This window comes from Pristis pectinata, chromosome 5 (genome assembly GCF_009764475.1).
Source record: "Pristis pectinata isolate sPriPec2 chromosome 5, sPriPec2.1.pri, whole genome shotgun sequence".
Classification (NCBI taxonomy): Eukaryota; Metazoa; Chordata; class Chondrichthyes; order Rhinopristiformes; family Pristidae; genus Pristis; species Pristis pectinata.
The window spans coordinates 115,979,358-115,998,489 of record NC_067409.1 but is presented as its reverse complement, the minus strand read 5'-3'; the positions used below and the strand labels follow the sequence as shown (position 1 = coordinate 115,998,489).

The 19,132-nt window shown below is 36.2% G+C and overlaps 1 protein-coding gene across 1 annotated transcript in view; it reads right to left on the bottom strand.

Annotated features, from left to right (window-relative positions):
• The window catches only part of LOC127570160 (insulin-like growth factor 2 mRNA-binding protein 3), a 119,677-nt gene extending 102,289 nt beyond the window's left edge, over positions 1 to 17,388 (bottom strand). Inside the window, 2 exon segments of the mRNA XM_052015408.1 lie at positions 14,621 to 14,681; positions 15,657 to 17,388. Coding sequence (XP_051871368.1) covers positions 14,621 to 14,681; positions 15,657 to 15,831 — 236 coding nt within the window. The 5' untranslated portion in view covers positions 15,832 to 17,388.
• Between the last annotated feature and the right edge of the window lie 1,744 nt (positions 17,389 to 19,132).

Below are 19,132 nucleotides of genomic sequence, written 5' to 3'. Positions count from 1 at the left end.
TGTACCAAGGTGTCTCAAGGCACTTATCAGGAATGCAACCAAAAACCAATAGGACAAAAAGGAAGTCCAGAACTGACCACCAAAATTTGTTCAAATTGGCACACTTTGAATTATCACCAAAACAAAGTTGCAGAAAAGAAATATGCAGGAAATACTGCCCAGACAGTTTGTAGGCACAGCGACTGATGGCAAGGCAGATGAAGCTGGGTATGCACAAGATTAAATTTAGAGGAATGCAGTTTTACAAGTTGAAGAGATTGCAGAGATAAGCAATGTCAACGAGAGACTTGAACCCAAGGACAAGATACCTTTGGGTGGGGAGGAAAGAAGGTTTCAAGGATCATTGTTCCATTTACTTTCAGACACCAGGTGCATTCCAATTTTTAAGCCGAAGTCGTAACCAGGCAATTCACTATTAGATTGTAAACAGATTGTGGGATTTTTGAAAACTTAAGACAACTTTCATTTGCTCACAAGGGTTGCCAGATGCACAACTTCACCACACCAACCTTCAAATACTGTAATTAGGACATTTGCTTTTAAAAGTTGGTCTGGAACAGATTGATCTGATATGCAAATGTATTATTTTACCAAGGGTAGCTAGATACTTGGGGCAATTACAGCCAGAGTTGCATATTGATTTGAGGGAATTCCTTGTGATTACTCCACTACTGCATCATCAGGTAACCCAAGGTAGGCTCTGGTTTATCAATTTCCTCCTTGCCAAGTTGCTCTTCAATTCTCCAAAGACATCCCTCATTCTTTAGTTTGTCCAGAATTAAATCTCCCTCCCACAAACATATTATTTTGGAACCTACAGAACAAAAATCTACTGTTTAGCCCAAATGGTCTATTTTCTGTACAATCCTTTCCACTCCAATTAACATTTCCCTGCCCTTTTCTCCCATCCATGCTTTGCTTCAACTGCATATGGCAACAAATTTGACATTCTTGCTTCCCAAAAAGAAAGCATTTGATCCTTAAAGGCTCTTATCTTTACCTTCACTTTTTTTTGACTCATGAAAACAAAACCCTCCATTTCCCCCTATATCAACTGCTTCATAATTTTGAAATCCTTTATCAGATGTCCGTATGGTCTTGCCCTGAGCTCCATGAATGGCAGTTCTTTCAAAAACAAATATCAGCTTAAGAGCAAGCCAAATGGCCACTTGGCCCATCATGCTCATACTAGCTGACAGAACTAGACACATTAGTTACCCTCTCCTGCTCCCATCTCAGTTTTAAAAACTATTTATCCATATAACATTAAAAACTATTAGGTGTTTTACTTCAACCAATACTTCTGTTAGACATTCCATGTCTTTAATCAGTCTTCATTAAATAAAAATGTGCTCAACATCTCTCTATTCCTTCAGCAACATCTAAATTTTTAAGCTTTTGGTCACTTACACAAACAGTGCAGATAGCTCTGAAGTAGTACAGATTCACCAAAATTTAGTTGAGAACCAGATTAAAGTCTTTCCTTTCATAATGTCTCTAATTTTGATAACATTTTCCATGAATCTCATCCACTCCCTTAGACTGGAAATAATTCTGAATTAGGCATAATATTTTAACTGTAGCATAGCCAATGTACTTTGGTATTTTACATGCTACTTATAAAAGCTATTATATTCATTTTGTTTTTATAAGTTATCTTTGTGCTAGAGTCTGATTTTCAATGATTATCTTAGTTGATTCGCTATCTCTCTACAAGGGTTATTTTAAAGGTTTGCAAACTTGTGCCCTTTTATTCAAAGTGTGTCCCTTTACACTATCATTTGTTGCCCTCAAGATATTTGTCCAATCAACTAACTTGCCAAGACTTACTGAAGATTAAATTTGTACTCAATGCACACACTTATACCAGAAAGCTAGTCAGTGTTTGTTCCTAAAAGTATGGATGCTTTGAAATTAGACTCTGAACAGCAAAATTACTCAAATATACAAGGGATTAGACCCATGTAAAAAAAATACCTTTGTGAAAATAGCAGATGAACAAATTTTATTGAGCACTTAATTTCATAATCTAAATTCTGAAAAAATTTGAATAGATTTATTACAAGGACTATCAACAAAAGGAAACTAGGTTCCCACCTTTTATTATTAAAATCCCATGCAAGAGAGAAAAACTTGTTGCAAAATAAAGAAACCCTTTTAAAAAAATCTTAAAGTAGATCCCCAAGTACATTCTACCAAATATTATTTACATCAGAACTGCAGTGGCTGTTGGAACCAATCCGCTGGAGGAGGTTGTTTGGAAATTGAACAAATTTTAAAACAGGTTTAAAGTGTCATTTAGTTTTGGTGCCTTATCTTATATTCCACATTCTGATATTTAAAAGAACTTCACCAATGACATAGATATGCATGTACAAAAATACGTAGATACAAAGCCAAATACTTAGAAAATTTTAAATTGTAGTCTACTTATATTTTGTTTTTCCACAGCAGATTGCTATAGAGAGCCAAATTATACACATTTTCAAACAGCACTCTTTCCGGTACTTAATTTTGTAAGTAGATTGCAAGAAATAGTTAATTTGAATGAATTTATGCAATACACATCTTCCTGTTTCCCTCATTTTCCTAGATTGTCAACAACAGGGAGGCAAACCTGCATAGAGGTTAAAGTCTTCTGTTCCTCAAAGACTTCACTAATGCACATTTCTTTGAAACTGCTTTAAGTGGGTTTAAGTTATTTCTGAGCCAAATAATACATTTCCAAACGTAATCAAATTACAAATAGTCAATTAAATTCAAGCAAATATCTTAGCCTGGATTCAGTATTCGATTTAAAGTTTCATAAAACTTGTTACAAAGTTAAAAATTCAAGCCTCATTACAAGACTTCGTGTTACTCAACTTTCAATTGTCAAAGTAAGTTTCTATTTATTAGGAAATACTTTGCACATTTTTAAAAAGATCTGTGAAATGACAAACATTCAACCCAAATGAAGATCAAGGTTAATCTTTGCAAATGCATTCAACACATGGTTATGACCAATGTTACATGTCAAAATTATCACTAGCATTCAAAACCTATGTGGAATCACCAAATTTCTTCTCTCCCACCACACCACCCCCTCTTCAAGAAAAAAAATGGTGTTTTGGATTACTTTAAGTTTTTTTTTGTTTTCAGGTTTAAATGATATTTGGCTGGGTATACCTGCCAGCTTCAAGGGGGGGGGGGGGGGGGGGGGGGTAGGGGAAATCACATTGTGGTTCAGATAATTTGGTTTGCATATGCAGTGTTTCAGAAGAAAGGCTTCGTTTTCTAATTAGAATGCAATGTGAAATTCTTTTGTGAAAAGTTCAACTTTCAGAAGAACTAAAAAGAATAAAAAACACATTTAGTTGGATTTGTACCCAGGACTCAGCAACTGTGATCAAAAATTAAGCAACCCTGAGCTCCACTGTCTAGTTTGCCAAATGATAGGCTATAACAGTCTTCAGATGTCGATGCAAAGGTGAAGACTGGGTGGGGAAAAGCTAGGATCTACATTGTGGAAGCTAAATTAATCCCTACTAGGACAGATCAAGTGAACATGGAAGTTCTACCCTGCAAAATGGACAACCCCCAATCTACATATTAACACCATATACAAAAAAAAACAACCAAGCAGGGTGGATGAAAGAGTGATCAAGCACATTTTCTCTAGAACATAGGCCACTCAACCCATCAAGTTAGAACATAGAAAACCTACAGCACAATTCAGGCCCTTTGGCCCACAAAACTGTGGAGTTAAATGCCCCATCTCAGAGCAATTCCATCAGAGGCTTTTTAAAATTAGGGAGACTGTTCTATTATGAGAATATTTGAGAGAAATGGGCAAGACTCTGCATCAAAAGAAGTAGAGTTTGCCATGGTGCACGTAGGAGCAGACAGTGAACAGGACTTTATTTCTGGAGCACGTTGCATAAAATGGATTAAATTGTGTCCACTTGATTCACATCCTTCAACATCAAACTGACTTGAATACCTTAATGGATGCAGCACACACAACCTTTGATTAACATTGTTGTTAGTTGGGGAGGAAAGATAGAAAGGTTTAAAATTTTTTTTTATTTAGAGCGTGGTAACAGGCCCTTCCGGCCCAATGAGTCCACGCCGCCCATTTTAAACCCAAATTAACCTACCCGTATGTCTTTGCAATGTGGGAGGAAACCGGAGCACCTGGAGGAAACCCACGCAGACATGGGGAGAACGTACAAACTCCTTACAGACAGTGACGGGACTCAAACCCCAATCGCTGGCACTGTAATAGCGTCGCGCTAACTGCTACACTACCGTGCCGCCCCATTACCAGTGTAAAATACACCTTTTAGTCTGAAGTGACCGAGGACTTTTCGAACACAATGCCTTCTTACTGTGGATTTCCACCCCTCCAAAACGAAAAAGTCCACATTAATCACCTCATGGCATTCCCATTATTTTATCTTTGGATCACTCCTCAAATATCTCTTTTAAGAAGTTATATTTTTGATCATGGTTTCAGTTGGCTCTTAACCTTTCCATAACCCATCCTCCATCTAACCTTGACCCTTGTTCTTTTGAATCTACATCATATCCTCTCTAAGTACAATGCACATTTTCTGGAGTTTCAGTACCCAAAATTCAAACACAATGCTGCAGCTCCCGTCTGCAGAATGAGTGGTTTGCATTATAGCCCCCAAGATAAAAAGGTCAATATTTTAATATAAATTTTTTGATAGATTTTCCCTTCACAAGTACACTAACTTTCAGTGATTAATGTATTTGGACATCAGAAGTGTGGGATGGAGAGACTGAAAGGCTAGAGGTGTTAATGAATTACAAGGGATGGTAGGACCAGGTGGACAAATCTTGCAGAAATGACAAAGCAGACTAATTTACCACAGCTGTGCACAAAAAGCACCATCAATAGCCAAAAATTAGACCAAGGAGAAAACATTAAGTTTTATTCTAGAATATATTGTGTAATAATGCTCTTGTAGAAGTTACACTATAAATACAATTTCAGGTTTCAGTTAGGGGGATACCTTTCAAATGTCTACATTATTTTATGCCTTCAGAAAGTTATCTATACATTACATGGAAAAAAGGGTATTCTTTAGGCAAGGCGGTTAAAGTAATTCAGTAAAAAATTCAGGTGTGGAGTGCATAAATTTTGCAGAGACCCTTAAAATCAGCAGAAAATCATAAATAATCTGACTCCTTACTCTCCATGTTCTCTCACCACCTTAGATTTACAGAATATTTTCAGAAATTTCAATTCTGAGTTTTTCCATACAATGCTGTTTTAAATTTGAGAATTTCTCCAATTACAAAGGCAGCATGTGAATTTCCCTTTTAACAAAATGAACCACATTTTATCACTACCTTTCAACCTGCACATTTAAGTAGATGCAGTCAATAGCCGCACTCATCCAAGTGCTTATGAAAGCCTTGGGTTCATCACATAACCTGACTCTCTACAATTTTAGCTTGAGCAGGTTAGAAAGTGTCATAATGGGTTTCAGTGCCCATGGTTTAGAGAGAAACCCAAATCCCAACATCATTAGGTGACCCCTTAAAATGCATAATTAAGCAAAATGAAGGATAGCTTTGATTCCTCTACTTTATTAATCAACACTTAGAACGTTACAGCACAGTACAGGCCCTTCGGCCCACGATGTTGTGTCGACATTTTATCCTGCTCTAATATCCATCTAAACCTTCCCTCCCACATAGCCCCTTATTTTTCTATCATTCATGTGTCTATCAAAGAGTCTCTTAAATGTCCCTAACGTATCTACCCCCACAACCTCTGCAGGCAGTGTGTTCCACGCACCCACCACTTTGTAAAAACTTACCCCTGACATCCCCCTTATATCTTCCTCCAATCACCTTCAAATTATGCCCCCTCACGAGAGCCATTTTTGGCCTGGGAAAAGTCTGACTGTCCACTCGATCTATGCCTCTTATCTTGTACACCTCTATTATGTCACCTCTCATCCTCCTATCCAAAGAGAAAAGCCCTAGCTCGCTCAACCTATCTTCATAAGACATGCTCTCCAATCTAGGCAACATTCTGGTAAATCTCCTCTGCACCCTCTCTAAAGCATCCACATCCTTCCTGTAATGAGATGACCAGAACTGAACACAATACTCCAAGTGTACTTGCACAAGTCAATGCTGCCACCCAGCAAAGTCATATCCTAGCACCATCAACTTTGACAAAAACCAACAGTCAAACAAATCTCCAAGTCGTGCACACAAATATTAACACAGAACTAAAGACATTCAGCTGTTCTTCATCTGAGGTTGGTTAAGGAGCATTTCAATAGAGTAATGAGGGGTTGAGACAGTGAAGTTTAGGGATGCCACGGACAAGGTTTTCAGCAGAAAGACAAACATGGCAAAATGAAGGGTTCACGAATCAGTGAGAAATTGCTATCAAGCTTGACAGATCTACTTTTCACTCCAACAAATTTAGCTTTTACCTGTTAATCCATTTCAAGATATTTATTAGTCACATGCACATTGAAACATATAGTGAAATGCATATTTTTGTGTTACTGAGAACGTGCTGGGGGCAGCCCACAAGTGTTGCCATTCTTCCGCACCAACATAGCACGCCCATGGCTCCTGACCCGTATGTCTTTGGAATGTGGGAGGAAACTGGAGCACTGAGAGGAAACCCACACAGACACAGGGAGCATGTACAAACTCCTTACAGACAGTGGCCAGAATTGAACCCAGGTTGCTAGCACTGTAATAACCTCACGCTGACTGCTGCACAGAGGTTTAATTCAAAGCCATATTAACATGATTTTTTATCTCTTTTAGAATAGATCACACATTTGACTAACAGTGGAAATTGTATTGTCAAATGCTTCCAAAAAGGTCTCAAATTTAAATATCTGAATGAATTGTAATCAAAGATTGGAAATTAAAAATCTAGAAAATAGTTATTAGCTTCACTGTATTTCATCTCAGCTGCTGACTTTTGTCCAATTACAGCTGTTACAATTTGAGTCACTTGTACAGTAATTCAAGAATAACTTTAAACATTCCCTCAAAACAACTTCTTTAAATCTATAATGATGGCAGAGGGGATACAATTATACACACGTGATCAATGTAGACAGAAAGAAAAACCTCCATTTGCACATAATTCAACATTTGGTCGAAGTGCAAGTCATTTTCAGTGATGCATGATTAGAGAATAAAACATTCATACTGACAAACATACATCAAGTGGAGTATATTTTTTTTTAAATCCACTATTTGTAGGCCACATTTATGATGTGCATCAACAAATGTTCTAACACTACAAGTTACTTCATTGCCTGCCATTTGGGTTACTCAAGTGAGTGATTAGCTAAAAATTTTATTGCATTTTTCTGATAGTTGTATTTGAACTCTGAGCAAGTTTTCTCAATGCAAACAAAAATTTCAGTGAATAGAACATTTTAAATGGATACATGGTAAGAATTCACAGTTGTTTCAGTATATTATTCATTCTTATGCAACATTGCTACAAAGTGGAGATTTACAATTGTGGTAATATTTATAGAAAACTTGTAGCAAACACTTTAAATTTGAAAAAAGTAGTTGATGCATTTAGGCTTCAATTTGCAGTTGACCATTTATTTATAGAACAACTAGTACAAAATGAAAAATTTAAAAATATTTAACTATGATGAAGACAAGGATACTGTATATCCATAGATCACATTTGCACTCATTTATAATTGATCTGTGTTGGAGATGGTCTGTTTCCGCATAGCGTTACTTCCAATCATTTGAGTCCATGGGTACATCTCCAATTCTAGACTTAAATACTTGGACAAATTCTAATATTAAAATGTTTTATTTTCATCCTACAGAAAAAACAAAACTATTCCTCTAGTTTGACTTTTGATTTTAAGACTAGAGATTGAAAGGCTGAGAAAATTAAGCCATATTTAATTTTTTTTTAAAACGAAATAAAGCTATTGAAATTATACAAAATACAGAATAAGTTTAAAGAATACAAGTGATTGTAGGAATTTCAATCACACATGATAAATGCCTTTATCTATGCTTCATAATTATAAACAATTTTTAACAAACATGGCAAGTCATATCAAAATTGTTCTATTTACAGCTCTAATTCCCAATATTAAAAAGGTCATTTCACAATTTAAACAACTTAAGATACAACTTCTCTTCAATTTTAGAAATACCAAATCCATTATCTCATTTCAAGTTAACTAGTTCAACTAACAAGTTCTGCGTACTGATATTTTTTTTGGGGGGGGGGGGTAGAAAAAGGGAAACTTTCAAATAGGTCAGAACTCTCAATCTTGAAACAGCTATAAAATAAACACAAGCAAAGTTTAAATTTTTAATGTTCACTTGACAATATCATGATCAGCTGTGAGATTTCTACCATGTACCATTCGATTTCATTAAAATATTACAGAAAGTATTTCATTAGAAATGTGCACATATGCTTTCATTATCTGGTGTCACACTAGATCCAGTTATTAGTTCATTATGAATTAAATGAACAATACCACTGTATTGCAAGGACTTCCAGACTGGATTTTGTTGGAAGTTCAATATCATTTGATTTAATGTTAAATAGAAGATTCAAAATGTAACCCACATTATTAGGCCAGTGATTCATTCAACATTCCCCATGTGTGACAATTCTTATTAAAGTTCTGCAACCTTAAAATAGACATTTTCAAAAAAAAAATGCTACAACAGGTACAACCGGGCAAATAAACAGGTAACTGGGTATTTCAAGTAGATTTAAGCTTCAATAGAGTACAATTTACCACAATTTCAGTATGCAATCACTGACAGTTTTAGTTTCCAAAACAGAGAAAAATAACTAACTGCATGCCATACATACCTAATCTGCTATAATCGAGCCCAATTTTCTATGCAACTTTCTAGGCATCTAGAAAAGGCAGATGATCGTGATCCAGTGTAGTTTGTAATTGACCAAATAAAAATCTCCGCATCTAGGTTTGCGATTGTTAATTCTTGTATTAGTGATCTACAATTTATTTTCAAACTTTTAAAAAAGTTTAATTGCAACCAATTACTCATTCTTACAATGCCACTAGGACTACAGCAGATACTTTCAACTTCAAAAAAAAGCACTGCAGATTGTTTACATCTGCTTTCTGGTGGAAAATTGCAAAGATCTCAATGTATAAAATATTTGCACTGTTTCTTCAGTCCAAAATAAAAATCTTTAGTCTTTGATTCCGCACAAGTAAGTTTTAGAATGTAGGACAGATATTACAAACTTATCACTACATCAGTGGCTTTAATAAAAATATTAGGGCATTTGACAAAATAAGGGGTGACTAGAAAAAAATCAAAAAATTTTAGACCACATATGAACAACTCTAAAGAAACATTGTAGGCAGACTGGATTCAGTAACCTGATCCAATTTCTATAGCTTCAACCCCCGAAATAATTTTGATCTAGTTGATTCAAGACATGTTTGAACACAACTACATTATTTTGAAATGTACAATGCACACAAAAATTTACACCTGAAGTAGGTTTCATTGTTTTCTCCAAAAAAAAATCAGGTAAACAAAGACAATATTAAAGTTTTTTTTATAAAGAAAAGGAAATAAACCACAGGTTGAAAGAAAATGCATAGAGGAGGAATAAGAAAAGCAATCTTAAAATACAAATGAAGTGCTGTTAAGCAATTCAAGTCACTATACTAAACAAACTTGTCAGATCACACTAGTCATTCTTCTTGTATTTAGCAAATTCCTGCTTAAAGAAATACCAGAGTGCAGACAAGTCTACCAGGTCTTCACAAACTTTCACACTGTTTTTCATGCATTTGTCCATAAACCCATTCACACATTTATAAAAATCAAGTGACATGAGAAAAACTATTTCTACAATTTTAACCTCAATACTTTCACAAAACCAATAGCTGTAGGAAGCCACAATTCCAATCCTCTGCACTCTCATTCACCCAAAACAGTCAGGCTGCCCTGTGTGCAATGGCTGCCCCTTTACTGACTGTGGTCAGAGGTCAAGGAGGAAATAACCCTAGACAGAATAAAGAACACCCACTTTACAGCCATTTCTCATTACCTTATAGGTACAGCAAATCAGTTTGGGCCTGAACTTCACTCAGCAAAATGCACACGAAGGAAGTGCTTTTTAGTTTCAAAAGGGCATGTATGATTTTTCTCCAAAAACAAAATGGGTAGCATTATTTAACAGGAAACACTTTGCTTACTTACAGTTGCATGAAGGATGTTGTCAAAATTCTGAACATACATTCTAACCCCAGGTGGCAAGTGTCAGATCATCACCCATCCCCTCCCCCCCAAAACTAAACTGCCCAATTCACAACAAATGACAGCAGGCTGTGTGCATAATCAGATTGAGAGCATGTACATTGCCCACCATACACCAGCTGCTGTGATATCACAGCAAGACTACAAAACTCCACTACAAACATCAATGTGAGAGTTTGAACACAAGTATGAATAAAATTTTAGTCACAGTTGGGAATTCATCAAAAGTTAAATGATTATACTCAAATTATTTTCCTTAATTTATCCCCAGTAACAGCTGTTCCTAGGTAACTGGGGGGAAAAATTTGCATGACTGACATGTAGATTTGTTGTACATTTTGAGAATTAAAAGCATATATTCAAACGCAAGGTCTGAAGTCATCTGACAAGTCTTACCATCCCCCATTACAAATCCCCACCCTTCTACCAAGCAAGATTTAGCCATTCTCCCTCCAATTGCAGTGTGCAGTCTTTCATCCTTTTAACGCTTCACTAAGTGCTCTATGGCACCATATTCCCAACCTGCCTTTCACAGCAGGTACAAAGGTCGCTTTTGCAATGGTGGGCGTACCCACGTCAATTCTGAACGTTCCAATGCGAGCTGGAATGCAGTGACTGCTGGGCCCAAGAATTTCACTTTGAATAACAAATCAAGCACACTTTGCCCCGATTGGTCCTCTGGCCTCAAACAGAACTTTACGGCAACCCTAACTGACACCACCTCTTGACCTTTCTTTACGTGAGGAGGATGTGGATTAGCAGAACCCCTTACATTTGCCTCCCAAGCCTAGAGGCAAAGTGAACAGAACGAGAGAAGCTCCTTACTGCACAACTGCACACATCAAGTCACAAGAAAAAAAACTAGATAATTCAAACTGAATTTCCTAGCTTGAAAATGAAAATATGCAGCACTCTGGCATTTGAATAAATATGTACATTGTGCATTGATGAAAACCGAGCAGGAAGACCAGGGTGAAACAGTTGCATATGTCATTTGTTGGTCTGTTATTAGTAAAGCAAGCTTTTTCCATTTGAAATCACTACCATTCCCAACTACACCACACCCCCTCCCAAAAAAGTTACATTTTAAATAAGTTATTATACAAAAAAAACCTTAAAGGTATTTTCACCAAATTCAGTCCTTCAGACCAAAGTGAATATTTGTATAGGAAAGGCTTTATGTACAGCTCACAGAATTCACATACCAGCAAACTGGGTGGGCTTCTATACTGGTACACATGCAAGATTCCAAATACTGTAGAAGCAATGTTACTAAATAAAGCTAAGTAACTGATCAATCTTTTTCCACACATTACAACAGCCAAATATTTGGCTGACTTGCATTTGAAATCAAAAGGGTAAAGAAACTAAAAACATAAAAACTTACTTTTCTTACATGAAAAGTATTTTAGCAACAAACCAAAAAGTGTTTAAAAATCAAAACAAAAATTGGTTAAAAAAAATCTCCAAATCTACGGAATGTCTTGAGGTACAAAAAAAACTATTTTATATGATAGCTTCAAAGTAATAAAACATCAAAATCACCAAGCTTCATTGAAAATATTCTTAGAACCAGGAAGAAATGCTTCAGAACTCAATTTTGCTCCTTTTGAAAAGTGGTATTTAAAAATGTAAATATAGCCCATTTATTTTTATATAAAAATTAAGACAAGTAGGCAAATCTACCGACCCTCCTCCATTTCTAAAGGGGTACCAACACTCAGAAGTAAACCCCTTTATTTCTCTCAATCATTATTCATACAGAATAAAGGCATTTTACACATTAATTTCAAACCACTTCTACAAGACACTGTCTGAATTACTCAGTGCACAGCCAGCCAGCCTTTATATGCCTACAGCAAAATTTAGTCAAAAACATTGTTTGGATCAAGAATTTTATACCCTTCATGTTATTTTCAATAAATGACAATACATACTGTTAATCCCACATCCCCAACACAAGATAGAGTGCCTCCTTCATTTCTCCACAGGGGATGATTGAAATCTCTTCACTGGCCTCAGAACCAAATAATCCAGACTGCTGTTTTTGTAGAATGCAAGATGGCAGCCAGACCCAAGTTGTTCTTCAATGACACACGGTACCGTCTAAAGGGTATGCACGCCTATATGCATGTAAAGCTTTATATCTATTAATGTCCAGAGGGGATATGTTAGTCTACTTCTTAAATTATAACATTGGTATCAAAGTTCCCTTTTAAAGTACTAGGTGATTCAGTAAACAGAAGGCATTTTTTAAAAATGCATCTTCACACCAAGGCTCATAGTGCTGGCAGTGTATGCAAAACTCAAAATGACTTTTTTTGAGACTCCCCATTGCACCCTTTAATGTGCACAGAAGTCAGATTGGTGTGGAACACAAGAATGATATTTACATCAATTGGAATGGCTTTGATCAAATGTAATTTTAGCACAAAAAAAGGAACAAAGCCACAACCAAATATCAAACTCAGCATACCATGTTTTCAGATATACACTGTTCTAAATTTTAGAAGGACTACTCACTTTCAGTTCATAAATATCATTGTTCATTTACAAAGAAAATGTAATATGCTTTTCTGAACTAGATTATAAACTAAGGGACGTAATCACAGGCAAAAGGCAAACACTGAGCACAAACTACAAAAATCAGTTGACACTATTGAGCTTCATTTTCAAAATCTTGTGAATTTACAATGAAACAAACTTTAAACAATATTACTACTGTAATTGAGCATTTACGTGACTAAAAAAAAACATGCGAATAGAATCCACATTTTCTAAAGACGTAAAAGGAAAGCCAAATTATCGTAACAGAACCAAAAGTGAACTTGGTCCATATATACTAGGCTAGCTTCTGTAAACAAGGTACAAAACCATCACTAAAATTATGAACTGTATCCAGTTTCAACTTTGAGCAAGAAAACAGTCACACTAACTTGTTCAGGTACATGGAAAATCTCACAAGAAACAACTTTCACTGAGAACAGATTGAAGTTATGTATATATAAAAACACATTTAATGAACCATTAAATAAATCAGTCACATTTGGCTTTAAATGTTGAATTTATATCATTTTTAGATTCAAACCCACATGTACCTAAAATGTTATTTTAATTTCTACATGCTTTGCAATCAAAAAGAATACAAACATTTGATGAGTTAGTCATGTTTTAGTCATGTCTGCTCCAATTATTAAATACTGAGGTCATGGAACATGAGCTGTGTGGATTCAAATTGAGCACAATTATGGGCGGAGAAGATTCAACATAGGAGGTTATCAAAAAGTTCCTCCTACAATAAACTTTAGATAATCATTTTTGCATCTATACAAACATTTTCAGCAACTACCTCTCAGTATGCTACGTGTGTCCAATTTACAATGGACTTAGAGCCCATGCTCAAAAAGAGGTCAATTAATTTGAAGACTGGAAAGATTTGTTCTCAATTAATTCACGTTCTCAAAAATCTGTTCCATTTTGAGATAGTAATACAAACGTGTACACTTTGTGGGGGAAACATATCCTGGTCAAATTAATAAAACTAACATGAAAACAAGTATTCCAACAAACAGTTCAACTTTTGGAAGCCCACATAAAATGCTAAAACTAAAAATTCCAATAGCCATTTTAATTCTCAATAAATTTGCAACAGTTGATATCACTTGCCGAAAATATTACCCACTTTAACAGTCTGTTTTGGGATGGCAAAAATTGACTCAAGGAGATTCAAGAACAATTAATGTTTAGTTCCAACATTAATCTGTACAAACTCTAATCACAGCCTATAGTGCATGTATTTGGATAATCCCAGTAGCATTTCATTTTAATAATTGAATAACCGATTACATCATATACATGGGGACCATCTACGAGCAGTACACGTTTGCAATCCTTTATTTACCATAAAGGAAAGGTTTTAAACTTTAATCGTCTTGGATTTTTCCCTCTTGGGTTGACAACTCCTCACGTGTTTCTGAGCTAACGTAAAGCATCTCAGCATTTCCTGCTGAGCCACAACTTTTTAAAAAGTACTGCATCAGGTCCACAGCTTTAAAGTTCCTTGAATCTCCCGAACCAAAATAAAAGGAGTTTAATGAAACAATAAAGTAAATTAAGGAAATAAGATTATGAACAAAATGCATCACCCCAGATAAACACACAGTAAGCAAATTCAAAAAGGCAATTGGATATTACATTAAAAATACACGAAACTCACATCTATATGGTTTGGATAACGTTTAGCTCCAAACAGACAGATAGAATAATCAGTGCGTTTTATTTTAATTCGGACAGACAAGTCAAAATAAGTCAATTCCTTTACCTTTGTCGTTTGGGAACGGAGTGCTCCACTTCTATAGATTTTCCGTGCAGTTCCACTTTACCTGCGGAAATACACAAAATACAAGTGTTTACTAAACTACAGCGAGTTCAACATTTTAAAAAATGACGGGTTGTTTTAAGTGCGTTTCTCTAAGCGTGTAGTTCTGATCAACAACTTCCAGGGTACCCATGTTACTAATCTTTGAATCGGGCGACCAGCAGGAATTCGAATACAAGCGCAGAGTTAATTGCTCTGCTAAAAGTGATGTAAACAAGTACATTAGAAAAAGTGGTGGCCTCAATTGTTGTGTATTCTCATTTGCAGCCATGTTTCTAGTGGCCGAGTCCTAAAGGACACTTTTGGGACTCAGCATGGCCGACTAGAAACCAATTCGCGCTGTCAGACGCAATGAACGAAAATAAGCTTGATAGTTGATCGTTTCTGGGACAGCGGGCTTTTATTTGCCGTTATTTATCCCTAAAAATAAAATATAAAATCATAAGTGCGCGCACCCTTCCTGGGCGCGCATTGATTTGAATGGTGCCTCCGAGCTGCCGCCAGGATGGTTAAAGGCCTACAATACCATCACGGACTGACTTGCCCATTTTGTGTCTTTAATTTTTTTTTAGAAAGCATTACAACTCCATTAGTTTAATAAGTAAATGATAAAGCATTCCGCGCAGCACCGATCTCCGCTCAGCTCCTTCCAAGGCTCCATAACGCTACAACATTTCATAAACAGTGGGGGAAAAGACCGCGTGCCGCTGTAAAAGAATGGAATGTGTTCTAACAATAGTGATTTTAAATTAAAAATTGAAAAGAGGAAAGTTTGCCATTTCTTCTGCTAATGCCCGAGCAAGTGCGGTTTACGCGCGTGCTCTGGAAAGAGTTATTTTTTGAAGTGTTCAATAGCCCCAGAGTTTGTGCTAAAGCAGGACGCCCGCAGCTGTTTCAGGCCTCTCTACAAACAAGGTTTACGGCAGGTTGGCCATGAAACACGAGGTTGTATGGGTGCCTTCGAGATTAAACTGCTTACCTGACAGGGTATCTATAGCCTTCATAGCACAGTTATCATCTGGGCAGTCGACAAACGCATAACCAGTTTTCACAAGGAATTGTCCGGTGAAGGGGATCTTCCATTCCTTGAACAGACTTTCCAAGTCCACAGTGGTTACGTTCTCGGTAAGATTCCCAATATAGAGCTTGTTCATGTTGCTAAAACTGCAAAAAGCAAAGATCTTTCCCTTCTTTATCTTCCCCTCCGGAGAAACAATCGGTCGAACTAAATATAAATCTGAGGAAGAAGAGTCCTCAAAAGAAATAAAATAAATTCCCAGAACAAATAGTAGTATTAGCAGTCTAGGATGGCGGGCTGCGGAGAGAGGGAAAAAACTATTTTTTTGTCTTTCCCCCAAAACCCCTTTCGCAAACAGGCTGTGAAAATGTCACACTACGTTACTACAAAGCACCGCCTCTGAATAAAATGCGGCTCTAAAAAATCCCTGAAAATTCCGGCTGAATGAGCCACGTGGTCAAACTACACATCAAGCCCTCACGTGAGGAATCCCAGCTATTCAGTGTCCTCGGGAAGGGAGGGGTGTGAGAGAAGTGGAGAAATATCCCGATTCTGGGAGAACATTTGTTGCATTGTTAATCGCGGCGGGATTGTTTTTCTCTTTGCTCATTCGTACGTAGCCGGACCCTTGGATCCTATCAAGCGTCTTCAGCCTCGCTACCAATTGACCGAGTTTGTTGTCCTGCCTGTACATTTCATTCATTGGTTTAAATCACTCTGCCCTATACAAGAATGATGGCGCGAAAACTCTGCGTCCGCACATCGCCCGGCGTGGTGGCCGTGCGAGAAATCCCTGCCGATCGGCACGGGGGAGGGGGCTCACGTTCGGACAGGGATGGGACAGAAGGAAATGTATTTTCGCGGCGATCTGTGCATCGTGCGTCTTCCCTCCAAGCTCGGTTACATTGCCCAACTTTGAAAGGACACGTTCTGAAGATGCCTCGCCCGACGCCTCCAAAACTGAAACCTTGCAATGGCTGCTCCTAATAAACGGGACGTAAATACTTTTTATATTTTAAAGCTTATTTCTTTGTATACGCTTGATTTTTAACCCCAGCTCCTCAGTTACCGGTTAGAACCACCAAGAAATAATTGTAGGATCGCATCGAAATGTTGGTTAGGAGAGATTTCGAAAGTTAATGTAGTTTTTTTTTCAAAATATACAAATCGAGGTAGTGCAGTCCGTCAGTAGCTGCCGCTCTGAAATTGGAACCAAAGGTCTTTGTTCTTAATGGTTGTTGGATTTAATATTTGCGCTTGGATGGTACAATAAACACTAAAATTGATCAAATTTGAAACAATTTGTGTTAAAACGCCGTGTTATTTTTGTTTAAACGGGTCCTTTTCGTTTTTGTAAAGGAAGCAGAAACGATCATCTCAAATCGCATTATTCAATTTTAGTGACAGAAGTGATCAAAATGAACGAACGGAAGAAATTCTCCATCCGAAATTGAACCCGTGTGGGATTTTTTGTTGTTGTTGGTAGGCGCGTCTTTAAGAAATTCGGTATTGCCGATTTAAACTTGTTTAAAGCCAAGTCGCCGTTTTGTGAAAAAGATGCCGGTCTCTTTCTCCGAAGGTGGGACCCTCCGACGGTTAGAAAATAATTGTCAATATCTGTTTCATTTTTAACCTTTCAATTGTTTCACGTGGATATAGCTGTATGCTTTAATGGCCCAGAGAACACGCAACGCCCAATCGAGCGCGTACCACGTTTTTATGTCTTTAAATTTGACCTAAAACGTGCAATTAAATTGCGTGAGCGACTGCCAAATCTTTTGTTTCGATCGTATGATCATCTTTCTGAGTGTTACCCCATCCCTCGGGAAATCATTATAATCTTCATGAAGTTTAAATATTTATCGATTAATTGCGAAAGACGAACAGTTTTTATTTAAAAGGCATGAAAGCACAATCTTTTTTGGTATCATTAAGCCACGGAAAAAAAAAGTCTAATTGTTTGTGGCCTTCCTGCTTTCCGGAGTTCGAGTAGTTGGGAATAATTGTTGATCTGTGATTCAGTTGAATGCTAACCCCAACCTTAGTGCAATTCTGGGTCACTCCATTCTGTACAGGGTGACAAAACAAAGTATCTGCCTATGGAGAAGACAAATAAAAATGTGTCCATAGAACTAAGTATGAAATACCAATTTAATTTGGTTAATGTTAATTGATCACTTCAAACACTAGAATTCCACTTCAAATACAGGAACCAAAATTGGAGATTGTGACTGAAAAGTAGAACCTTTAGAGTAGTGCTGTTTGGAAAACTTATTTTCAGTAAGATGTGCTGGTGTAAAAACAATGGAATATGTATAAGAATAACATCTAACATCTTGTAGAAGGTTTCTTTATGTGCAGTGAAATTATTCAAGTGGCCAGATCAAATTTGCTATAAATCTGAGGTTTTTTGCTCTATTCATAGTTATAAACTGTGGTTGAAGTGGTTTTAAATCCCAGAAGTGCCAACAATATTCATTTGGAAGTTATCAAAAGTTGATCACAAACGTATATTCTTAAAAGCCTATTGTTTTAATTCAGAAATTGAGTTTTTGAAAAAGTAAAATGTTACTCCTTTTGTAGCTAAAAATCTGTTTGAAATTTATATTCCTCACTGTTTTTAATCTTGTAAAACATAAACATTAATTTTTCTGACTAACTTTACAATCTTGAGGTAAAAATCCATGTAGTTGTGTAACTGATCTTTGTGGGGGGGACTTGTCAACTAGCTTGTATTATAGAAGTTTTAAAAAACCTTTTCGAATTTTCTTTCATAGTATTTTAAAATAAAATTTTAAAGCTCGTGTGTTGTGTCTACTTTACACTAGAGTTCGTAACTTTGGACATTAGTTATATTATTTATTGTAATCCTTGCTAAAAGAACACAATTATTTGAACTCTTAAAATGTTTCAGAAGTTGAGTGAAACCATCTTTGCACAAGGACAAATGAAATAGAGATTAAACCTGATCAAAAAGTTAATTTCTTGAAATAGTTAAATACCATGTTCTTGTGAATAAGAAATTACTTTTTTTGCATTCAGTGTAATCTTAAATAACTGATTTGTATTAAAGTGACTGTCTTTTACTGTTTACATATCCAAAAATGAAATAAGTACATCTAGGGTTTATAAAATAACACTGTTCAGCATATTTGATTTTGAAATTAGAAAATGCATAAATAAGACATTGAACTTATTAAACCCTTTTTTTAAAAAACAATGTTATAAAGGTTTCACAATTTTTATGGAAAAATAATGATTTATTTTGATAATCAAAGTACAAAATGGGTTGTTCTTTGTTATTAAATCTAAGACTAATATTTTTCAATTTAATTAAGAATATTCAGGATATCATGGAAATACATGCATAATTCTGATGATGTGTGGATATGCAAAACTCAATGCAATTTACCAAAAGCAAATTATATACCTTGATG